This window comes from Pelophylax lessonae (assembly GCF_965119305.1).
Source record: "Pelophylax lessonae genome assembly, chromosome: 9".
In the NCBI taxonomy this organism is placed as follows: domain Eukaryota; kingdom Metazoa; phylum Chordata; class Amphibia; order Anura; family Ranidae; genus Pelophylax; species Pelophylax lessonae.
Window position 1 is genome coordinate 245723665 of NC_138776.1, and position 26180 is coordinate 245749844.

At 44.7% G+C, this 26180-nt stretch overlaps 1 protein-coding gene across 1 annotated transcript in view; it reads right to left on the reverse strand.

Moving 5' to 3' along the window:
• Positions 1 to 776: 776 nt before the first annotated feature.
• LOC309564350 (uncharacterized protein) overlaps positions 777 to 26180 on the reverse strand; it is a 97490-nt gene continuing 72086 nt past the window's right edge. The window contains exons 15-21 of the mRNA XM_082268976.1: positions 25974 to 26095; positions 11297 to 11394; positions 11097 to 11208; positions 10581 to 10678; positions 5479 to 5599; positions 2565 to 4711; positions 777 to 881 (exon numbers count right to left, since the gene is read on the reverse strand). Of these exons, the coding sequence (XP_082125102.1) occupies positions 2856 to 4711; positions 5479 to 5599; positions 10581 to 10678; positions 11097 to 11208; positions 11297 to 11394; positions 25974 to 26095 (2407 nt within the window). The 3' untranslated portion in view covers positions 777 to 881; positions 2565 to 2855. The remainder of the gene's footprint in view (positions 882 to 2564; positions 4712 to 5478; positions 5600 to 10580; positions 10679 to 11096; positions 11209 to 11296; positions 11395 to 25973; positions 26096 to 26180) is intronic.

Sequence of the window (26180 nt, forward strand, 5' to 3'; positions counted from 1 at the left end):
GATTTCTATCAGCAGGCCTACCTGGAGCACTCCTGTGTGCTCGCTCCCGAGCTGGCTCGGTGTGTCAATGGGGCACACAGAGCGTGGCTCAGTCCTGCCCTCCCGCTCCCTCCTCACTGGCTGTGATTGACAGCAGCAGGAACCAATGGCCTCCGCTGCTGTGTCTCAGCCAATTAGGAAGGAGAAACCTTAGGAGAGCTTCAGCTCTCGTGCACATCACTGGATCAAGATGGGGCTCAGGTAAGTATTGGGGGGCTGTAGGGAGAGCTGCACAAGATTTTTACCTTCATGCATGGAATGAATGAAAGTGAGAAACCTTCACCCTTTACAACCACTTTAAACATTTCAAATGTTTTTAATTTATTGACAACAGCCTGTTAAACATCCCTACTGCATAATTCGCTATCTATGTGGGCACAAACTTACATTGCTAACTGTACATCTCCACCACATTGCACAGTGAGCAATGTGGTGGAGATGTACAGTTAGCAGGTAGGGAATTGTGCACCCTGATTAATTCATATGTATTGACAGTGCAGGGTCCAGCTACTATCTATCTCTCACAGGCAAAAAGGGGGGGGGGGAGTAGCTTGTGTATTTTGCACACCGTTTCTGTGGACACATGCAGCATAGGGGTGGCTCATCTGTACATAGTTACATAGTTACATCGGTGCAATGAGGTGTATTGAGTCACACCGTGTCCTTTTGTTCATCACACACCACCACAGTGTCATGGCCACAACGGTCTTGAAAGGGAATAAAGCTTTTTACCTCAACTCTGTGTTGGGACAGGAATGCACTGGGCAGCCCAGCACATCTAGTTTGAACAGATTCTAAGGGCCGGTCCACATCTAAATCGAACAGGAACGCAGTCCATGTTCCTGGATGATTTAGGGTATAGATCAGTTCACCCCTCACTGGAGAGGTAGTCCTATCCAGCGGGGGATCTCCAGATTGGAGACCCCGCGGGATTTACGACATCAAATCTTACACTCCGTGTGGTGTTTGAACATTGAATGGGACGTGAACTGTTATATAAACAATAACTAGCCTTTTTTTTAGTTTTTTATTCCAATTTATTTTTTACGAGTGATGTATGTTATGTATATTTGCATTTCTCATATTTCAGTATAGGTGGCGCCACTTATTATTGTACCCTCCTCCATTTTGTAGTGTTTGTATGTCACTAGTTTTTAATTTTCATTGTTATGTATGTAATTATCTTGTATTTGGACTAAGTCTAAGTGCCATTTGTGATTTTGTCGACTTATTATTTTTAAATTCATGTTATTATTGTTACTGACAGCTGGTTTGCTGTTTCCGGGAGTATTACCATGGCTTGGAACGCAGGTTTCAGTAGCCGGATATGAGTTATATCATGTCCGGCGGATAAGCCTGTGGTTTTTTCTTTCGGAACGCATCGCACATCGCCGCATTTCCTAGTGCGTCATGTCCGGAACCAGCCTCTTTTAAAGCGTGCTTGCGTCTGATGGGCTACGCCTCCGATGACGTCAATTGGGTGACAAAACGCGTAAAGCGGGACCTTACGTCGGATGACGAGCACACTAGTACCGCGGTCTTTACCATTTCCTGTTTTATGACGGTTTTTATATGGATCAGTGTAAGCGCAATACTTTAATAAACAATGATTTTGGGACGTACCTCACCATTGGAGCTTTCTTTATTCTGAGGTACTCTACGTTCAAGTTAAGCTGGGAGTCACGCGCTCTTCAACTTGCCTGTCACTACATTTGCCACCAATGCCTGACATGACAGGGTCATGCACATCTGGTAAGCAGTTCTGGAATACTCACGAGGTGATCCCTTACATCGTTATTGATTCCATTCACTGGTGTTGGATGCACTTTTTCATCATTTGAACTCTGCATTTCACCTAGTGTGGAACTATGAACTTTTTATCATTCTACCTTTTTTACTTTATATGATTTATACGCAAAAGGGGATTAAAGGGGATAAAAAGGGGATTCACTCCAGAAATAAAGAGATTATTCTCCCACTCTACAAGACTCTGGTCTGGCCACATCTGGAGTATGCTGTCCAGTTCTGGGCACCGGTCCTCAGGAAGGATGTGCTGGAACTGGAGAAAGTCCAGAGAAGGGCAACAAAAATGATTAGGGGAATGGAGGACATCAGCTATGAGGAAAGGCTACAAGCACTGAACCTATTCTCTCTGGAGAAGAGACGATTGAGGGGGGATATGATATCAATGTACAAATACTGTACTGGCGACCCTAGCATAAGGAACAAACTATTCAGAGAAAGGAGATACAATAAGACACGTGGCCACTCACTAAAACTAGAGGAAAGGCGGTTTAACCTTAAAGTGCGTAAGGGGTTCTTCACTGTAAGAGCGGTAAGGATGTGGAATTCTCTTCCACAAGCAGTTGTATCAGCAGGGAGCATTGATAGTTTCAAAAAACTATTAGATGGGCACCTTAGAGACCACAACATACAGGGGTATACAATGTACGGTTAAAAGCAAACACACACTCACATCATAGGTTGAACTGGATGGACTGATGTCTTTTTTCAACCTCACTAACTATGTAACTATATACGCGACTCAGTGTGGTGGGATTTTCTGCCCATTTATTTGATAAGGCTGAAATCACACTAAAAGTAGTGCATGCACTTTAACTTTATTGACCTAATGTTTATGGAATCACAGTAAGCCTGCAAGTGTTTTGCTTGTAGGTGTTGGTGGGCTTGTTTAAATACTACACAGGACTTCTGAAAATATTGCATACAAGTGACAAAAAGAACAGATCTAAAAATTTGTTCATGGACACAGACAGCTGACTTCTTATGAAGACCCTTCCAAGATTGGAATGTGACTAGGACTTCACCTTTGCATGAGTTTTTTGGTGCTTGGAAAGAGTCGACTTCCACAAAAAACTTTTCCCACATTCAGAACAGGGAAACGGCTTATCGCTGGCGTGGCTTTTTTGATGTCTGTTAAAAGTAATTTTGTCAATAAATTCTTTTCCACATTCCGAACATGAATACGGCTTCTCCCCAGTGTGAACTCTTTCGTGTTTGATCAGAGAGGGTTTTAAAGAAAAACATTTCCCACATTCCGAACATGCAAACGGCTTCTCTCCTGTGTGGGATCTCTGATGTTTAGTAAAATCGGCTTTCTGTATAAAACTTTTCCCGCATTCAGAACACGAGTATGGCCTTTCACCGGTGTGAATCATTCTGTGTCTGCTAAGTCTGTCTCTTCTAGAGAAACTTTTTCCACATTCGGCACACGAGAAGGGTTTCTCCCCCGTGTGAGATCGGAAATGTTTAACAAAATCGGATTTCTGCATGAAACACTTCCCGCATTCTTGACACGGGAAAGGCCTTTCCCCTGTGTGACTCATTTGGTGTCTAATCAGTCTTTCTTTTATAAGGAAAGATTTACCACATTCCACACAGGGGTATGGCTTGTCCCCAGAGTGATATTTTTCATGATTGATAAGAGTGGATTTCTGTAAAAATCGTTTCCCACACTGAGAACATGAAAAAGGCTTAACAACAACGTGGCTTTTTTGGTGTCGCTGAAGAAGATATTTATCTACGTAACACTTTCCGCATTCCTTACATGCATATGGCTTCTCCCCCGTGTGAGCTCTCTGATGTATAAGAAGGCGTGATTTAGCAGAGAAACATTTCCCGCACTCTGTACAAGGATATGGTTTCTCTCCAGTGTGAGTTCTCTGATGAACACGCAGACGAGACTTAACAGAGAAACACTTCCCACACTCTGAACATGATAACGGCTTCCCCTCTGTAGATTTTTGCTGTGCAAGAGATAACTCTTGTTCGGGGTCTAGCTTCTCCCCAGCATGAACTTTTGCATGTTTGACAAGCCCTGATTTCCAACAAAACCTTTTCCCACATCTTAAACACGAATATGGGGTCTCTCCTGTGTGAGCCCTCTGATGAACGACAAGTCGGGATTTAAAAGGAAAGCGCTTCCCACATTCCGAACATGAAAATCGCATTTCAACCGTTTGAGATTTTTGCTGCTTATCAACAGATGTCTCATGTTCAGAATTTGGCTTCTCCTCCGAGTGAACTTTTGCATGTTTGAGAAGAGTTGTTTTCCATCTAAAACATTTCCCACATTCAGAACATGTATATGGCTTCTCCCCCATGTGCGTTCTCTGGTGTGCAATAAGACGGGATTTAAAATAAAAAGATCTCCCACACTCAGGACAGGAATGTGACCCCGCTCCTACATGAGATCTTCGATGTGAGATGAAGTTTGCTCTTCGGTTGAAAGATTCTCCGCATTTCGAACAGGAAAACGACTTTTTAGGAGCATGAGTCCTCTCATGGATAAGAAGATTCCATTTTTCCCGAAAGTGTCTTCCACACTCTGAACAGGAATATGGCTTGTCTCCCGTATGAACTTTCTTATGCCTGGCAAGAGTAGATTTAATCGCAAAACGCTTTCCGCACTTTGAACACGGATACGGCTTCTCCCCAGTGTGGGTTCTGCGATGTGCGATAAGGTCTTGACTCTGGGCAAAGCATCTCCCACATTCAGAACAGGAATACGGCTTCTCCCCCGTGTGAGTCCTCAAGTGTCTAATCAGATAGGCTCTCCGGGAAAAACATTTAGCACACTCAGAACAAGAATATGGCGGTGTATGAGCCCTTTGGTCAGAGGTGGAATCAAAAGATGAGGATGCTTCACCCCCTAGAAAGGAAAAAGATAATTGTCAGGATAATTCCATAAACACTACACAGCCTGCCATGGCAAAACGGTAGCAGTTCCTGCCACAGGCTAACATTGTTTTTATTTTCTGGTTATCATTGCTCTTATATTTTTCACAGACTATCATTTGTTTTTATTGTGAAGTATATGTCTGGACAAAAGCAAAATGCATTCATGCAGTACATCTATGCAATTCATGAGCACTGCCAGATGCTTCATTCCTTTAAAAATGTGTGTGTATATATATATATATGGGCCAATATTTTCGTATATTTAAAAACATTTTTTTTTTCCTTTAAATAACAATCATGTTATATTTACCTGCTCTGTGCAAGGGTTTTGCACAGAGCTGCCCTGATCCTCCTCTTCTTGGTTCCCCCACCAGCACTCTAAGCTCCTTCTCCCCCCCCCCCCCCCCCGACACTCGTTTATGCTCACTCCCAAGCCCTGCTGTCTGTTTCCGTAAGACACACAAAATGGGGCTCGGCCCGCCCCGGCTCCCTCCTCACTGGCTGTGATCGATAGCAGCGGGAGGAGGAGGCAGAGAGCCAGGACAGCAAACAGTTACCAGTGCTGCCACTGGAAAACAGAGTTTAATAGAGGCTGATGGCGCCTGACTCCCCCACTGGGCACATACTGTCTCCCCATTACTGTCTACTGACAGAGGAGGGGGGAGAAGAAGAGATTGTTGTAGTGACTGAACAAGGAGAATCTGGGACTCTTTTCTGAAATTTGTGTTCACTACTAACCTGTGCTGGTCTGTGGAGAAATGTCTTCCCCTTTATAAGGCTCATCATCACTAACAGATGTTTCTTCTTCTTCATCATCATCTTCTTCTTCTTTCACTTCAACTTTAATCAGATTATCATCCTGAAATGACATGATACAAAACCAAATCTTATCGTTCTGTTAGTCCCACGGGGTGATTATGTGTCATTTTATTCTGCCTGGTTGGGGAGTCCTGAAATAAATACCTTTCTTGAACATCCTAAATGATTTTCATAAATTTGTTTGTGTTCTTGTTGCCCTGATGAAGGGGCTCCTTAGAGCCCTCAAAACGAGTTGGCTTATTTCTTTTAGATATACTATGATAAAATACAAAGTGGACTCCTAACAATTGGTGTGACGCTTCTTGTCTTCTAAATCACTTGGATTTGTCTGAAGCACCTTCCAGAGGCGAGGTTTTATGAATGGAACATGTTATGAATGGCCTGTAATATACACAGAGGGTCAACAACAACAACCAGCTGCTGAAGCCCATTTTTAAAGTATGATGCACTTCTTCTTTAGAATCCATCAAATTCTGTTCCCTATCCTCAATTTATTTTATTTTTTTTTATTATTTATTTATCAAAAGACATGGGCTTACAATCTCAGAATACAGCCACAAAAATAAAAACAAGGCAACTCACACACAGCTAAGGAATCAAATAATGATCATCAAATACATTCAAGTAAAGAGGGTGCAGGAGGTAAAAGATCTCTGGTACAGACACCAAGACCTTAGTTGGAATGAATTACAAAGTAAATAGTGATGGAGGTGAACCTCCATAGGAACCATACATGATTCCCATGCTGGCTGCCTGCCAAAGATTGAAACACAATGCCCTACACCCGAGAAAATGGGATTTTTGACTTGCCATGAAATCCATTTCTCTGATGTTCATTGACGGACACAGCTCCAGATCTTCTTAACCATTGTGTTATACTGCCCCCTACAGGAGTAGGACACTACGCAGAAAAAAAAGTCTGGCTACGCCTATGGGCAGTCCCAGGGGGTATACTCCCTCTCTCTGCTATAAGTACTTTTGTACTTTTAAGCAGTGTCAGAAGAATTACAACTCCACAGAGGGGTGGGTGCTGTGTCCATCAATGAACATCAGAGAAATGGATTTTACGTCATCCCATATTCTCTTTCGTTCATTGATGGACAGAGCTCCTGATCTTGTTAACCATTGGGACGTCCAAAAGCAGTAGTAAACATAAGGGGGGGGGGGGGGATGGAAAAAGAAATTCCCAAGGATAAAATATAGCCAACCAGGTAGACAGGAGCTCAACCAAAACAACTTGAGCCCACTTGAAAAGAACAATACACCCTCAAAGAGGACCAGGTCCTCTAAACCAGTGGTCCTCAACCCTGGTCCTCAGGGCCCACTAACAGGCCAGGTTTGCAAGATAATTTAAATACATCCCAGATGATATAATTTGCTGCTCAGTGATTGCAGTACTCTAGTCTGCATCTCCCCCAAGGTAATACTTAAAATCTGGCCTGTTAGTGGGCCCTGAGGACCGGAGTTGAGGACCACTGCTCTAAACAGCAGACTGCAAAACCTTGCGGCCAAAGGAAGCATCCGCAGATGATAACACATCCACTTTATAGAACTTTGTTAAAGTGTGCGCCGACGACTAGGTGGCCGCATTGCAAATCTGCGTCACTGACGCCTGATGATGGAAGGCCCAGGAAGGAGGCACTGAGCGCTGGAGTGGAGTTCACCTTGACAGGGAATGGGGGAACCTGACCCTTGATGGAATAGGCCTATATCACCGTCTGTCTGATCCATCTGGAAATGGTTGCAGAAGAAGCGGACAACCCTTTCCGAGGCCCATCCGTGAGCACAAATAGTGAGTCTGACTTCCTAAAAGACTACGCAGCTGCCAGGTACACCCTAATTGCCCAGACCACATCCAAGGCATGCAAGGCAATTTCCTTCAGATGTTTTGGCCTGGGACACAGGGAAAGCAACGCAATGTCTTCATTCAAATGAAAATCAGAGACAACCTTTGGAAGGAAAGGCGGACAGGGGCAAAGAACCACCTTATCTCTGTGAACTACCAAGTAAGGTGAATGACAGGATAAGGCCATGCAGAGGTGATAGCCACCAAAAAAAGCCACCTTCTGGGACAACGTAAGCAGAGGAATCTCCTGAAGGTTCTCAAAACGAGGCTTCAGGAGGATTGAGAAAACCAAATTGAGGTGCCAAGGCGGCAACAGAGACTGCACTGGAGAGGCCAAGTGCTTAACTCCCTGAAGAAAAGTACACACCAGGGAGTGTGTGGCCAAGGGCCATTAAAAGAAGACCGCTAAGGCCGACAGCTGGCCCTTGATAGTACTCAAGGCCAGTTTCTGCTCAAGCCCCTATTGAAGGAAGGTCAAGATCCGAACCACCGAAAAAGAGCGAGCCATGTACGATGCTAGATCTTTCTAGAAGCAGATTTCCTAGCTTTTAACCGCATTGGAATCACCGACTCAGACAAACCTCTATCCAAGCCGTCAAAGCCAGCGACTGTAAAGCAGAATGGAGGATCGGTCCTTGAGACAGCAGATCGTCCCTGAGAGGAAGCTTCCAAAGAACCTCGGCGACCAGCCGCACCAGATCGGTGTTCCAAGCCTGACGAGGCCAGTCCGAGCCACTAAAATGACCGGAATCCCTTCTGCCTTGATCCTGCATAGAATTCCTTTAATCTAGAGCTGTACCGCTTTAAAAAGCACTTCTGTCCAGGACTAAGATGTGCATGCATTTCAATTAAACAAATGTAAACTTTCATACCAAAGGCATGTAAATATGTCGCATGCAAGTTTTGCAAAATAAAATAAAAAACAAAAAAAATGTCTGTCTCAAAATGACAATATTTTAATCCATTGCTGGTTAAAGTGGGTTTAGATTTTCCGTCAGGTTTATATTGACACCTATGAGCACCTATAGGAATATTGCTTTTACTTTCTTTACATAGAAATGCTGTCACGAGGACAGGAAGTTAACCACTTTACCGCTATGTACCGGAGTACTACTGCGGCAAAGTGGCACGATCCCGTCTGACGACGTAGACCTACGTCGCCAGACTCCTCCCCCTGTAGGCGGCGGGAGTCGGGCCAGGGGAGGAGCGGCGGCGATCGCCGCTGCTCTGCCCCGATCGTCGGGGAATCCAGTTTGGAGATCCGCCCGCCTGTGTAAACAGAGCGGGCGGATCTCCTCAGTGACAGGGAGTGACAGATCGGAGTGTTCAGCATAGCTGGACATCTGATCTGTCCCTGTCTCACACAGTCACCTCCCCCCCCACACGTCAGTAAGCACCAGGCATACATTAACCCCTCCCTCCCCAATAAAATTAACCCCTTCCCTGCCAGTGTCATTTTTACATTAACAGTGCATATTTATAGCACTGATTACTGCAGTAATGTCACTGGTACCCCCAAAAGTGTCAAAAATGTCAGTCAAGGGTCCGATCTGTCCGCCGCAATGTCGCAGTCCCGCAAAAAAAAAATCGCAGATCGCCGCCATTACTCGTTAAAAAAAAAAAACACCAAAAATGACAGAAATCTTTCCCTTTGTTAGTAAACACAATAACTTTTGCGCAAACCAATCAAAATACGCTTATTGCGATTTTTTTTTTACCAAACATGGGTAGCAGAAAACAAATTGGCCAAAAATTTAAAAAAAAATTGGTTTTTACATCTTTTTTGGGGGGAATTTCATATAAAAATTTTTTAAAAATATTGTTATTTTTTCAAAATAGACGCTCTTTTTTTGTTTATAGCGCAAAAATTAAAAATCGCACAGGTGATCAAATACCACCAAAAGAAAGCTCTATTTGTGGGAAAAAAAGGACGTAAATTTCGTTTGGGTACGGCGTCGCATGACCGCGCAATTGTCAGTTAAAGTCGCACAGCGCCGAATCGCAAAAAGTGGCCCAGACTTAAGACAGCAAAATGCTCTAGTGGTAAAGTGGTTAAAGGGAATTTGCCAAATGGGGACACAACAGCAGCAAAAACACTTTGTAATCAGTGTCAGCATTTTATTACATAAGGATGGGGAGGAAGATCAGATACCAGATTTCTACTGCAACTTTTGGCAATTTATAGGCTGGTTTTGAGAACGGTAGATCATTCCTTTAATGGAAGAGCAGTGCAGTGCCCAAACAGACAAGGTCTTCAGAAGCAGAGTGTATAAAGCCTAGCATTTGCAGTTGATGGGTGTCTGACATACTCTGCATGGGTCTTGTAATGGACCCCGTCACTCAAGAAGAGTATGTCCACCGTATATGCTTCCCTTGCCTGGTACCAGCATGATCCAAGATCCCTTAGCCCACCCAGTCACTTGTCGAGACATCAGTGTAGGGTGGTAAGAAGCATAGGACTGTTTATTCAAACACAGGCACAAAGAGATATACACTCTGGGACAATGCCCCCTTCTTTGCATAATGACGCAGGGCAGGGTAAACTACATTCAGTAACATGACACCCAGGTATATTCAACTTTCCAACAGTAGACAGTGTTTAGTAAGAGCTGCTGGAGAAATCCCCCCTCCCCTCTAGCAGCTAATCTACATATACATCCAATAATAGGTTATCCTAAGGGAGACAGAAACAATAGAACAATGGGATAGAGGCACTTATTAATAACAAACCCCACCCCACCTAAAACTATCTAGCAATGGTCTATGAGAAACTCCTACAAGCAGCCTGAAATGATCAAACCAATTTATCTTTATATATTTCTTGAGGAATATTGTTCATAAATATTATTGTCCAAAGTGAAAGGGCCCCTTCATTCTTTCAACACAAACCACACATATAGAACCTAGAATAACACGAAATGCTGGGTCCGGTGTGGTTGTACTGTAAATCTGATTAGTGCAGATCCAACTGGGGTTCTCAGTCACCTTGTGCCCCTAATAGACATAGGGTGACTTACACATAGGAGGGACCGGAGGGAGCTGGACAAGGAGTTTCCTGACCTCTCTAATCTGGGTTCCACAAACCCCCCCCCCACCCAAAGTGACTCCTGTCACAGGTCTTAATCAGATTCAACCATTACCTGTATTAGTTGATAAAAACCCACGTTTTAGGTACCTGATCACTGTGTGGAGTCCTGGGATGTTCCGGTGTCAAATCCTGGGAATTAGGAGGACTTGGACATCTTTCGGGTGTATTTATGTCATAGGATCCATCTGTAGAAAACACAGCTATTGTCATGTAAGTGAAAATGATAATGTTTTTAGGAATGTACTTTCAACGTTTACAACAGCTGACCGTTCTTCTCTCTCAGCGGGGAGCGATCGCGGGTGTAAGGTGGCAATCGGAGCCGCCTCCCCTGTGCATCGGAGTCCCTGCTGCTGAGCTTCCTTCCGGGTTCACGGGCTCCGGCCGTTTGAATGGCTGAGCCATGATGACGTCACTCCTGTGCACTGGAGTCACAGTCGTGGTGCAGCACCGGCACAGCAGGAAGCCTAATTCATTACCCCAATAGTATTCCCCCATTACTGTCTACTGACAGAGGGGGGGGGGGGGAAGAGAAGAAGAGATTGTTGTAGTGACTGAACAAGGAGGATCTGGGACTCTTCTCTGGATTTACTGTTTATTCCTCACCTGTGCTGATCTCTGGAGGGATTTCATCCTCCTCCTCCTCCTTACACGGATCTTCACCCATCATATATGTCTCTTCATCCTCTTCGACTTTAACCACAACCAGGCCAAAATTCTTAATAAGACACAACAGATCATATTTCAACAAAATCAGATGTATAACTGAATGTAAAAGAAGAATCTTATTTGTTCTGATCAGCTACCTGCTCCTCCTGAGGGATCTCCTGATCTTCTTGTGTGGAGTCCCGGGAATACGGGGGACTGGGAGATCTCTCTGGGGTATTCCTGTCACTGGATCCATCTGTAGGAAACACACACACTGACTGAATACATTGTTTCTATGTCTTTATATCAGAGGATGTGTGTATCTAGGTGGATCCTCAATACAAGAAATTAATGTCTCCTGTTACCCGGTGATGTGAGGGGCGGCCGCTTCTCCATCATGACGTCCTTCTACAGATCCTTGTGTCCTCCCATATACTCCGACACTCCTCTGGTGTGTTTAAATCTGTGCATGAAATGAAGGATGATTTAAAAGTCACTGGAATATAATCAAATCCTTGCAAATTAATACCAAGACACTATTGATCCCCATCCACCCCCACCATTAATCACTTCAGCTCCGGAAGGTTTTACCCCCTTAACCACTTTGCCACTGCTCACTAGAGCTCTACTGCGGCAAAGTGGTTAGTTATCGTCAGACACTCCCCTTTCTCAGCGGCGCGCCGACGGAGGCTCGCTCCCGCTGTTTCAGTCACAGCGGCAGTCGGGCCAGGGGAGGAGCGGCGGCGATCGCCGCTGCTCTTCCCCGATTGTCGGGGAATCAAGTCTGGAGATCCACCCGCCTGTGTAAACAAAGTGGGCGGATCTCCTAAGTGACAGACAGGGTCAGATTGCAGGGTTCAGCATAGCTGAAAATGCGATCTGTCCCTGTGTCACACAGTCCCCTCCCCCCACACACGTCAGTAAGCACCAGGCATACATTAACCCCTCCCTCTCCAATAAAATTAACCCCTTCCCTGCCAGTGTCATTTTTACAGTAACAGTGCATATGTATAGCACTGATTACTGCAGTAATGTCACTGGTAACCCCAAAAGTGTCAAAAATGTCAGTCAAGGGTCCGATCTGTCCGCCGCAATGTCGCAGTCCCGCAAAAAAAAAAATCGCAGATCGCCGCCATTACTCGTTAAATAAAAAACAGCAAAAATGACAAAAATCTTTCCCTTAGTTAGTAAACGCAATAACTTTTGCGCAAACCAATCAAAATACGCTTATTGTCATTTTTTTTTTACCAAACATGGGTAGCAGAAAACAAATTGGCAAAAAATTTTAAAAAATTTTGATTTTTACATTTTTTTGGGGGGGAATTTCATATAAAAAAATATGAAAAATATTGTTATTTTTTTTAAATTTACGTTCTTTTTTTGTTTATAGTGCAAAAAGTAAAAATCGCACAGGTGATCAAATACCACCAAAAGAAAGCTCTGTTTGTGGGAAAAAAAGGACGTAAATTTCGTTTGGGTACAGCGTCGCACGACTGCGCAATTGTCAGTTAAATTTGCACAGTGCCGAATCGCAAAAAGTGGCCTGGACGTAAGACAGCAAAATCCTCCGGTGGTAAAGTGGTTAATGACCAGGTCATTTTTTTGCGATTTGGCACTGTGTTACTTTAACCGCTTCCCGGCCGTCCGCTGCCTTTTTACTGCAGCAGTGCGGCCCTCCTGCGCAAAAACCTGCAGCTAGAGGCCTCCGCCGGGGCGTTCCCAGCCCCACTCGGCAGCGGGGACTCCGATGCACGAGGCAGGCGGCTCCGATTGCTGCCTGACACCCGCGATCGCTTCCCCCAAAGAGAGAAGGACGGTCAGCTGTTGTAAACAAATACCTTTTAACCAGTTAACAATCCGCCCCTCCTGCATGAACAGACGTAGGTATACATCGGTTGCGCATCTGCAGCTAGGGGGTGAGCGCGTGCCGCCAGCAGTGCGTGTCTGCCCCCACTCAGCAGCGGAGAGACCAATGCACAGGGCAGGAGGCTCGGATTGCCGCCTCACACCCGCAATCGCTCCCCACTGAGAGAGAAGAACGGTCAGCTGTTGTCAGAGATGTATAGTAACGAAGTAGAACTACTTAAGTACTGTACTTAAGTACCGAAAGGCGGTATCTGTACTTTCCTAGAGTAGAATTTTTTTCTCCTACTTCTACTTTTACTTCACTACATTTTTTCGATGATTTCGATACTTCTACTCCGATATTTTTTTTTTGTGCTGCATCGTTACTCGTTACTTTTAAAAAAATTATCACTGCCAGAACAGTAGATGGCAGGTTGCATAGAGCTCAAAAAAATGTGTATAATGTCATTTGTAAATCAGCGCATACGAAAATAAAGGCTGTGTATAATAAAAGCTGCTATACCAAATCTTTCCAATAAAAAGAAAATATGAAACAAACAAATAAATGGTGCTACAGCGCTTAAAGTACATCAAGAAAATACTAACAAACACAGGTTAATCATTTGAATAAATCATTTGAAATAATAAAAACGATATGATGTTCAAACTTTTGACTTCTTTCTTTAATAACTACATAACACAGTACTTGTACTTCTACTTTCAGTACTTGAGTAGAATTTTTTTTTCAAAACTACTGGTACTTTTTACTTTTAGGACTTAAGTAGCAAATTTTTTGAAAAAACTACTTGCAATACTTAAGTAAAAAAAATGTTGAATACTTTAGTACTTCTACTTAAGTAACTTTTTCTGCGAGCACTTCCACTTCTACTCAAGTCACTTTTTGATCGAGCACTTGTACTTTTACTCAAGTAGAAATTTCGAGTACTTTATACAAGTCTGGCTGTTGTAAACACAGCCTACCGTTCTTCTCTCTGAAATGATCACAGAGCGCCTGTGATCCTTCTATATAGGATCACAGGTCTCTATGGTAATTTCACTAAGCCACGCCCCCATACAGTTAGAATCACTCCCCTACGTACACATTTAACCCCTTGATCACCCACAATGTTAACCCCTTCCCTGCCAGTGTCATTATTACAGTAACAGTGCATATTTTTAGCACTGATTACTGTAGTAATGTCACTGGTCCCCTCAAAAGTGTCAAAAATGTCAGTTAGGGGTCCAATCTGTCCGCCGCAATGTCGCAGTCCCACTAAAAATCGCAGATCGCAGCCATTAATAGTAAAAAGAAAAACAATAAAAATGACAAATCTTTCCCGTAGTTAGTAGACGCGATGACTTTTGTGCAAACCAATCAAAATACGCTTATTGCGATTTTTTTTTTACCAAAAATATGTAGCCGAATACAAATTGGCCTAAAAGGATGAAAATTTGTGATTTTTTTTTTTTTTTGGGGGAATGTTATATAGTAGAAAGTGAAAAATATTGTTTTTTTTTCCAGAATTGTCGCTCTTTTTTTTTGTTTATAGCGCAAAAAATAAAAATCGCACAGGTGATCAAATACCACCAGAAGAAAGCTCTGTTTGTGGGGAAAAAAGGACGTCAATTTTATTTGGGTACAGCGTCGCATGACTGCGCAATTGTCCGTTAAAGTAACGCAGTGCCGAATCGCAAAAAATGGCCTGGTCATTAAGGGGGGGGGGGTAAAACCTTCCGGTTAAAAGGCGAAGCGAGCGTAAACGATCCCTAAGACGGGGCTCGCGTTTGCGTGGCAATGTATTACGTTACGCCAGTCGATACATTTGAAATAGGCCGCCAACGCATCTCATCGCACCAAACACAGCAGCTGACCCTTTTTTTGCAAACGAAATGCACTATTGTACGATGTGGCGCGTTGCGGCGCAGGTGTGTCGTCTGTCTTAGTGCGTCGGGACGCCATTTAAAATAAATGGCGTGGCAGCACCCCTATTCACGTATTGTGCGTTACAGAAACGCGTGCTTTATGGCGTTGCAGAGACGTGAAGCTGGCCGTTCTGGCTTTTCGGAGAATACCCCACCCCCAGTCCCAGAAATAAGGACCAGCTAATGTTCTCCACATCAGAGGACTTGCAGGAAGATGAGGATTTTTTGAGGTGACACCATCCCCCCATCCAGTCCACACAGAGTGCTGGGACCCCCTTCTCTCATAATAAGCATACATTATTACCTCCTCCTCACTGGGCACACACTCTCCAGCCTCACAGCCCCTCCGGGAAATTTCTTTATCTAGAAAAATTCCTTTCTCAAGGTTTTCCGGGCTCCAACAAAATGGCCGACGTCTCCCTGTACCGAGGACACTTCCTCCCCTCACACGGCAGATGTTCGCCCTCTAGTGGTGGCTCAGGCTCCAAACAGCTCTCTACTGCCCAGTCACACAATTTTTGTATAGTTTTTAATAAGAATACAACAAATAAACAGAATTTTATTCATAAATAATATATTTATTGTGACTGGATTACTATATTGGGTTCTGTGGCTCTTGAATGTTGATATTCATTAGGCCTCATGCATGCAATGCGCTTTGGAGCGCTTTCCTCCTGACAGGAGCGATGTTAGCATTAAAAATGCGTTTTTCAGACCCGTTCCGGTGGCTGACGCGTTTGGGCGTTCATTCATTTCATTGGCCGGGATAATAATTTATTGTGGCCTTTGAAATTAATGAATGCGCAAGCGGATTTGGCCCGTTTAACTACTTCAATACCGGGCACTTTCACCGCAGGCCAATTTGAATGAAAATTGCGCAGTCGTGCAACGCTGTACCCAAATGACATTTTTTTTCACACAAATAGAGATTTCTTTTGGCGGTATATAATCACTATGGGGGTTATTATTTATTTTTGCTAAACAAACGAAAAAAGAACATTTTGAAAAAGAAAAAAAAAAAAAAAGCCTTTTTTTTTTTCCTCTGTTATAAAATTTAGCACATAAGGAATTTTTCTCCTTCATTGATGAGCACTGATGAGGTGGCAATGATGGGCACTAATGAGGTGGCACTAATGAGGTAGCACTGATGGGCACTGATGAGGTGGCACTAATGAGATGGCACTGATGGGCACTAATGAGGTGGCACTGATGGGCACTGATGAAGTGGCACTAATGAGGAGGCAGTCTGCCGATTCAGTGAGTCACCTGACTCTGATGCGATTAGCGATGTTGCTTGGGGTACCCCTGGTGTAACGAGCAGCGTCTGTCCCACCTGGGACATGGGCACTAATAGGCAGCACAGGTAGCCGTCATTGATGGGTAGCACTGATAGGGGGCACTAATAGGCACTGGTAGGCAGCACAGATGGACACTAATAGGCAGCACTGATGAGGTGGCACTAATGAGGAGGCACTGATGGGCACTAATAGGCAGCACAGGTGGCCGGCATTGATAGGTAGCACTGGTAGGGAGCACTAATAGGCACTGGTAGGCAGCACAGATGGACACTGATAGGCAGCACTGATGGGGCTGCACTGATGGACACTGACAGGAAGCACTGGTAGGGGGCACTAATAGGCACTGGTAGGCAGCACAGATGGACACTGACAGGCAGCACTGATGAGGTGGGACTAATGAGGCGGCACTGATGAGGAGGCACTGATGGGCACTGATAGGCAGCACTGATGGGGCTGCACTGATGGACACTGATAGGAAGCACTGGTAGGGGGCACTAATAGGCACTGATAGGCACCACAGATGGACACTGACAGGCAGCACTGATGAGGTGGCACTAATGGGCACTGATAGGCAGCACAGGTGGCCGGCATTGATAGGTAGCACTGTTAGGGAGCACTAATAGCCACTGGTAGGCACCACAGATGGACACTCATAGGCAGCACTGATGGGGCTGCACTGATGGACACTGATAGGCAGCACTGGTAGGGGGCACTAATAGGCACTGGTAGGCACCACAGATGGACACTGATAGGCAGCACTGATGGGGCAGCACTGATGGACAGTCCGACACTGATAGGTAGAACTGGTTGGGAGCACTAATAGGCACTTGTAGGCAGCACAGATGGACACTGACAGGCAGCACTGATGAGGTGGCACTAATGAGGCGGCACTGATGAGGAGGCACTGATGGGCACTGATAGGCAGCACAGGTGGCCGGCTTTGATAGGTAGCACTGGTAGGGAGCACTAATAGGTACCACAGATGGACACTGATAGGCAGCACTGATGGGGCTGCACTGATGGACACTGATAGGCAGCACTGGTAAGGGGCACTGATAGGCACCACAGATGGACGCTGATAGGCAGCACTGATGGACACTGATAGGTAGCACTGGTTGGGAGCACTAATAGGCACTGGTAGGCAGCACATATGGACACTGACAGGCAGCACTGATGAGGTGGCACTGATGAGGAGGCACTGATGGGCACTGATAGGCAGCACAGGTGGCCAGCGTTGATAGGTAGCACTGTTAGGGAGCACTAATAGGCACTGGTAGGCAGCACAAATGGACACTCATAGGCAGCACTGATGGGGCTGCACTGATGGACACTGATAGGCAGCACTGGTAGGGGGAACTAATAGGCACTGGTAGGCAGCACTGATGACCAGCGCCCTGATTATCTGTGTACATGTCTTGATGCTACAAAAGTGACAGCGCTGTACGCAAATATTCACGCAATCTCTGCTTAAAGAGGAAGTACAGTCTGTTGTTTTTTTTTTTTCTTTTGTCTTACCTGGAAAGTAAAAGCATAATGTGCTAGTATGCATCGCATGCTAGCACATTATGTGAAACTTACCTTCAAACAAAGCCTTAGTCATCCCCGCTGGAGGCCGCATCCAGCTGTGCTACTGACTGGAGCCGTGTGACGCCACTCCCGCGCATGTCTGCGGGAGCTGCCAGTCACAGAAATGGCGCATGCGGCCGTTCCTTCAGAGCGCATGCGCCGATGATGATGTCACCAGCGCAGTATACAGTATATATCTCCTAAACGGTGCAAGTTTAGGAGATGTTTACAGTACCTATAGGTAAGCCTTATTATAGGATTAAATCGATCCGCCGATCCCCGCTGAGCAGGCGGATGACAGATCCATCTCCGCTCTGTGTGCGGAGATGGAGCTGCCAGATCCCAGCTGTCCTCTATAGCAGGCGTGCCCCCTTTCAATGCAGAGTGACCGCAGCGTGCCCCCATTCAATGCAGAGTGACGATCGCCGTGCTGCGCGCCCTCGCGAACGGGCAAGAGCGGCTTTTTTGGGGCGCCGTCATACGACGTCCTCCCAGAACGAGAGCCGCACCGCTCCGCCATCATTTGACTTTTAACTTTGGGGGTACCTAGTTTTACTTCCCTAGGCAATCCAAACAGAAGTTCACCCCCCCTTTTTGCCCACAGTCTTCTGCAACACATCACAGGTCCCAGGCGGCTGGCGGCCATCTATACTAGACATGGATCCAAAGACGGGCGATGAACCGGCCCGGATGAGTACAGCGCTAGATCCCTGGACAGGTAAGCGTCCTACAGTATTTGTAGCTGCTGACTTTTCGTTTTTTCGTTGGGGACGACGACGACTGAAGGTCCTCTTTAATTCACACAACTCATTTAACCACTTAAGCCCCGGAGGATTTTCCTGCTAAAAGACCAGGGGGTATTTTGCGATTCGGCACTGCGTGACTTTAACGGACAATTGCGCGGTCGTGTGACGCTGTACCTAAACGAATTTGACATCCTTTTTTTCCCACAAACAGAACTTTCTTTTGGTGGTATTTGATCACCTGTGCGATTTTTTGATCACGCGCTATAAACAAAAAAAGAGCGACAATTTTGCAAAAATAGCAATATTTTTCACATTTTTTTTATATGAAATTCCCCCCCCCAAAAAAAATTTAAAAATCAAAATTTTTTAACATTTTCGGCCAATTTGTTTTATCCTACCTATGTTTGGTAAAAAAAAATCGCAAAAAGCGTATTTTTATTGGTTTGCGCAAAAGTTATCGCGTTTACTAACAAAGGGAAAGATTTTTGTCATTTTTGTTGTTTTTTTTTAACGCGTAATGGCGGCGATCTGCGATTTTTTTTGCGGTACTGCGACATTGCGGCGGACAGATCGGACCCTTGACTGACATTTTTTACACTTTTGGGGTTACCAGTGACATTTCTACAGTAATCAGTGCTATACATATGCACTGTTACTGTAAAAATACACTGGTAGTGAAGGGGTTAACTTTATTTGGGAGGGAGGGGCTGTGTGTGTCCCTAGGGGGCGTGCTTTCTACTGTGATTGGCTGTGGCTTGAGGTGTAAGGACACTGATCAACGGATCTACATAGTATATCCGTGTGATCAGTGTCTTTACACCGAGGAGAATGACAGGTGGCTTGTTTACACAAGCTGCCTGACTTTCTCCCTCTCCCCCGCCGATCGCCGGGGGAGAGGGACCGGCGGAAATCGGGTCCGCTGGTCACACGCGCGGGGGGGTCCGTGACCGCGCGGGAGCGGGAGCGCGCCTCCGCGGGCGCACGCTCGCTCCCCAGACCCTCCCAGGCTAGTGACGTTAATTAACGTCACTCTGCCTGGCAGGGGCTGACTGCCGCAGTAAATCTACTTGCGGCGGTCGGCAAGCGGTTAAAGCATAACCTTGGGAATTGCAATACTTTTAAAAATATGCTAGTTTATAAAGGGGGTTAGGTCCAAAGAGATGTATGCCACCTTGTGGAGTTGTTGCTTTTTTTATTACTACTTACATTTTTTCTGTTCCTTTCAGAGCGCCGGGAGTAGAACAATGCACTCTGCCCACCCTTCTCTTCTGTTGTCTATTCACAGAATACTTTATTTTGGTCACATAATATGAAGTTCAATGTCAGAGTAACAGAAGTATAGCAATAGCTATACTCCCTGTGCTCAGTAAAAATGTAAATAGTAGAGATAAGCCAATGAGGTAGCTTATACCTTGTTGGACCTAACATTTTACTCTATAAGCAAGTACATTTTTCAAAACGAACCATTAATTCCTTCAAATAGAGGACCCACTTCATCGCCTATTTGGGAACTTCATCCCTTCTGACCTGAACACCAGCAAACTTGCTGCATACCTGGATAAGCATCTGATATAGATTTTCAGGAGGAGCCGCACACCCTTTTTTGAGTGGGGTTCCCCTGAAAATGTATATCAGAAGCTTATCCCTGGGTTAACCAGGGGAGAACTCTCAAATTAAACATAGAAACATAGAATGTGTCGGCAGATAAGAACCATTTGGCCCATCTAGTCTGCCCAATATATCTGAATCCTATGAATAGTCCCTGGCCCTATCTTATATGAAGGATAGCCTTATGCCTATCCCATGCATGCTTAACCACTTTACGACCGCTCACAGTAATATTACTGCGGCAAAGTGGCTCGTTATCGTCTGACGACGTAGTACTACGTCGTCAGACACTCCCCCTTCTGGGCGGCGCTTGCGCGCCGCCGGAGGCTCGCTCCTGCTGTTTTCATTCACAGCGGGAGTCGGGCCAGGGGAGGAGCGGCGGCGATCGCCGCTGCTCTTACCCGATCGTCGGGGATCGAGTCTGGAGATCCGCCCGCTGTGTGTAAACACAGCGGGCGGATCTCCATAGTGACAGGGAGTGACAGATCGGACTGTTCAGCATAGCTGGACATCCGATCTGTCCCTGTGTCACTCAGTCACCTCCCCCCCCCACACGTCAGTAAGCACCAGGCATACATTAACCCCTCCCTCTCCAATAAAATTAACCCCTTCCCTGCCAGTGTCATTTTTACAGTAACAGTGCATATATATAGCACTGATTACTGTAGAAATGTCACTGGTACCCCCAAAAGTGTCAAAAATGTCAGTCAAGGGTCCGATCTGTCCGCCGCAATGTCGCAGTCCCGCCAAAAAAATCGCAGATCGCCGCCATTACGCGTTAAAAAAAAAAAAAAACACCAAAAATGACAGAAATCTTTCCCTTTGTTAGTAAACGCAATAACTTTTGCGCAAACCAATCAAAATACGCTTATTGCGATTTTTTTTTTTACCAAACATAGGTAGCAGAAAACAAATTGGCAAAAAATTTTTTAAAAAATTGGTTTTTACATCTTTTTTGGGGGGAATTTCATATAAAAAAATGTTAAAAATACTGTTATTTTTTTAAAATAAACGCTTTTTTTTTGTTTATAGCGCAAAAAGTAAAAATCGCACAGGTGATCAAATACCACCAAAAGAAAGCTCTGTTTGTGGGAAAAAAAGGACGTAAATTTCGTTTGGGCACGGCGTCGCACGACCGCGCAATTGTCAGTTGAAGTCGCACAGCGCCGAATCGCAAAAAGCGGCCTGGACGGAAGACAGCAAAATCCTCCGGTGGTAAAGTGGTTAAACTCCTTCACTGTATTTGCAGCTACCACTTCTGCAGGAAGGTTATTCCATGCATCCACTACTCTCTCAGTAAAGTAATACTTCCTCATATTACTTTTAAACCTTTGCCCCTCTAATTTAAAACTGTGTCCTCTTGTGGTAGTTTTTCTTCTTTTAAATATGCTCTCCTCCTTTACCGAGTTGATTCCCTTTATGTATTTAAAAGTTTCTATCATATCCCCTCTGTCTCTTCTTTCTTCCAAGCTATACATGTTAAGGTCCTTTAACCTTTCCTGGTAAGTTTTTTCCTGTAATCCATGTACTAGTTTAGTAGCTCTTCTCTGAACTCTCTCTAGAGTATCTATATCCTTCTGGAGATATGGCCTCCAGTACTGCGCACAATACTCCAAGTGAGGTCTCACCAGTGTTCTGTACAGCGGCATAAGCACTTCCCTCTTTCTACTGCTTATACCTCTCCCTATACATCCAAGCATTCTGCTGGCATTTCAAAGAACAAAGGTCTTGTTCCAACTGGGTCACTCGCTTATCAGATCAATGGTAGAACTAGTCGTCAACATGCCTATTGGGTGGCTTTGTGGTAGAGCTCATAGTTTGGTAGCTACACAATTCAGTTACAATACCGGCTTTCATAACCATTGAAGTGCAATAAAGTCTATTTAAAAGACGAATCAGACAATCCCAAACAAGCCTTTGAAGCTCACAAGGCAGGAAGGCTGACACTTGACAAATGTAAGAAATTAAGCCTCATCCAGTGGTATAACTAGAACCTTAAGGGACCCATAACAAGAACCCATGAAGGGCCCCCGTGACCGCCATCCTGGGCCCTTCCCTCCAAGCCCGGTGGCATTATACAAGGAAGGTTTGATCTGGATCTCCCATCAGAGTGGTAGCCTCCATCCCAAATTTCGTACAAACAGGAAATGCATTTGCCCGGGGGACTTGAACCACTTAAGCCCCGGAAGATTTTACCCCCTTCCTGACCAGGGCCTATTTTGCGATTCGGCACTGCGTGACTTTAACGGACAATTGCGCGGCCGCGCGACGCTGTACCCAAATGAATTTGACGTCCTTTTTTCCCCACAAACAGAGCTTTCTTTTGGTGGTATTTGATCACCTGTGCGATTTTTTGATCGCGCGCTATAAACAAAAAAAAAGAGCGACAATTTTGCAAAAATAATATTTTTCACATTTTTTTATATGAAATTCCCCAAAAAAATGTAAAAATCAAAATTTTTTAACATTTTAGGCCAATTTGTTTTCTGCTACCTATGTTTGGTAAAAAAAAAATCACAAAAAGCGTATTTTGATTGGTTTGCGCAAATGTTATTGCGTTTACTAACTAAGGACAAGATTTTTGTCATTTTTAATGTTTTTCTTTTTAACGAGTAATGGCGGCGATCTGCAATTTTTTTTGCGGGACTGCGAAATTGCGGCGGACAGATCGGACCCTTGACTGACATTTTTGACACTTTTGGGGGTACCAGTGACATTACTACAGTAATCAGTGCTATACATATGCAATGTTACTGTAAAAATGACACTGGCAGAGGAGGGGTTAACTTTATTGGAGAAGGAGGGGTTAAGTGTGTCTCTAGGGGCGTGCTTCTAACTGTTATGGGATGTGGCTTGTGGTGTAACAACAGAGATATATGATCCTACATAGCAGGATCGTATGATCTCTGCTGTTACACAGGGGAGACTGACAGGCGGCTTTGTTTACATTAGCCGCCTGCCTTTCTCCCGGTGTAACCGACGATCGCGAGTGACCGGCGGACATCGGGTCCACCAGGCACACGCGCGGAGGTGTCCGTGAGCGCGCCTCCGGTGGCGCGCGCTCGCTACCTAGAGCCTCACAGGCGAGCGACGTAGCCCTACGCCGCTTTGCCTGTGAGGGGCTGACTGCCGCAGTAAATATACTGTGGGCGGTCGGCAGGTGGTTAATTGAGGCTACACACTCAAAAAACAACATGGTGCAGTGTTATACCAATAGTGAAAATGTTTTATTAAAACAGCCATATGGATAATAATCACATTCAGTAAAACCATGTTGGACTGATCAGTAGTAAAATACATGTACAATGTGTACAATATAAAATAGGGTATACAAGTAATAGCATCAACATTGTGAGCACATACAAGCATGTACAAAAGACACGATAAAATATAGCACCCTTATACTAAATATAATTCACTTCCTCAGGAGTAGGTGTACATCATGAATCTATAAGGTAAATGATATGTGTGTGCACATATGGAGTGTCAAATAAAGGACAGAACAAACATGAAGGCTCCATACTTACTGGATCAGTCTTAGCATGGGAGCACTCCAAGCCCGGTGGCAGAACGTCAGGGCCCGGTCGCAAGTGCGACCTTTGTGACCCTGGTAGTTCCGTCATTGGTGTCAGTCATTTTTTTTTTTTTTAATATTATTTTGTATTATTTAGTATTTTTCTTTTTTACAATTATTATTTTTTACAATTTTTTAACCACGGCGGTGGTCAGCCCCTCACAGGCAAAGCGACGTAGGGCTACGTCGCTAGCCTGTGAGGCTCTAGGGAGCGAGCGCGCGCCGCCAGAGGCGCGCTCCCGCGCGGTCACATGCTCTCCCGCGCGCGCGATCGTCCGTTACACCGGGAGAAAGGCAGGCGGCTAATGTAAACACAGCCGCCTGTCAGTCTCCCCTGTGTAACAGCAGAGATCATACGATCCTGCTATGTAGGATCATATATCTCTGTTCTTACACATCAAGCCACAGCCAATCACAGTTAGAAACACGCCCCTAGGGACACACATAACCCCTCCCTCTCAAAAAAAAGTTAACCCCTTCACTGCCAGTGTCATTTTTACAGTAACAGTGCATATGTATAGCGCTGATTACTGTAGAAATGTCACTGGTAACCCCAAAAGTGTCAAAAATGTCAGTCAAGGGTCCGATCTGTCCGCCGCAATGTCGCAGTCCCGCAAAAAAAAAAAAATCGCAGATCACCGCCATTACGCGTTAAAAAAAAAACAACAAAAATGACAAAAATCTTTCCCTTTGTTAGTAAACGCAATAATTTTTGCGCAAACCAATCAAAATAAGCTTTTTGCGATTTTTTTTTTACCAAACATATGGTAAAAAAACAAATTGGCCTAAAATGTTAAAAAATTTTGATTTTTACATTTTTTTGTGGGGAATTTCATATAAAAAAAATGTGAAAAATATTGTTATTTTTGCAAAATTGACGCTAATTTTTTTGTTTATAGCGCATGATCAAAAAATCGCACAGGTGATCAAATACCACCAAAAGAAAGCTCTGTTTGTGGGGAAAAAAAGGACATCAAATTCGTTTAGGTACAGCGTCGCACGACCGCGCAATTGTCCGTTAAAATCACGCAGTGCCGAATCGCAAAATAGGCCCTGGTCAGGAAGGGGGTAAAATTTTCCGGGGCTTAAGTGGTTAAGAGCCCCATTCAGGAGCTTTAGTGAAATATCAGTGGTCTAAACAGACCTCTGATGTTCCACCTTTGAGACAGAGAAAGGGGATTGAGGACACAGCCCCCAATCTCCTTCTTTGCAGCCTTAGCTGCACAGAATGAATGGACAGGAATAGCTCTGTATTGCCTGCGGTTCTGGGCCACATGCGGCCCCCTGGCCACAGGTTGGACATGCCTGGTGTAAAGGCAGGCGTCCCAATACAATTGGTAATATAGTGTAAATGATTTGGGTGGAATATGAGACCACTAGGCTGGGGCAAAAAGTTATTTACAGAGTTGCTAAACTGATTTGATCTGAAGCCGTGTGGTCAAGCAGGAGTGAATTGATATTATTGGTCTGCGTCTTTTTACCTTGTGTCTAGCAAGAAAAATGTATGTTCCTATGTTGCTCGCAGTCTCTGCTGTAATTCATCCCAAAGGTGTTCTATCGGGTTGAGGTCAGGCCAGTCAAGTTCCTCCACCCCAAACTCGCTCATCCATGTCTGTATGAATCTTGCTTTGTGCACTGGTCCAAATCGTTTGGAGGAGGCGGGGATTATGGTACGGGGTTGTTTTTCCAGGGTTTGGGCTTGGCAGGTCAGGAACTGATGTGGACAAGAAGGCCTTGCTCGCAGTCATCGGCTCTAATTCATCCCAAAGGAATTTTATCAGGTTGAGGTCAGGACTCTGTGCAGACCAGTCAAGTTCCTCCACCCCAGACTCACTCATCCATGTCTTTATGGACCTTGCTTTGTGCACTGGTCCAAATCATTTGGTGGAGGGGGGATTATAGTACGGGGTTGTTTTTCAGGGGTTAGGCTTGGCCCCTTAATTCCAGTGACATTAGTACCAAGACATTTTGGACAATTTCATGCTCCCAACTTTGTCCTGACCTCAACTCGATAGAACACCTTTGGGATGAATTAGAGCGGAGACTACTAGCCAAGCCTTCTCATCAAACATCATTGCCTGACCTCACAAATGCGCTTCTGGAAGAATGGTCAAACATTCCCATAGACACACTCCTAAACCTTGTGGACAGCCTTCCTAGAAGAGTTGAAGCTGTTATAGCTGCAAAGAGTGGGCCAACTCAATACTGAACCCTACGGACTAAGACTGGGATGCCATTAAAGTTCATGTGCTTGTAAAGGCAGGCGTCCCAATACTTTTGACAATATAGTGTAAATGATTTGGGTGGAGTATGAGACAACTAGGCTGGGATGAAAAGTTATTTACAGAGTTGATGTGAAGCTGTGTGGTCAAGGAGGAGTAAAAGTAAACGGAGGCCCTGAATTTGTATATAAATTAAACAGGGAAATATCAGCTTTATTCAGTGCATACATTCAGCAGATTTATTTTAATTATTTATTGTA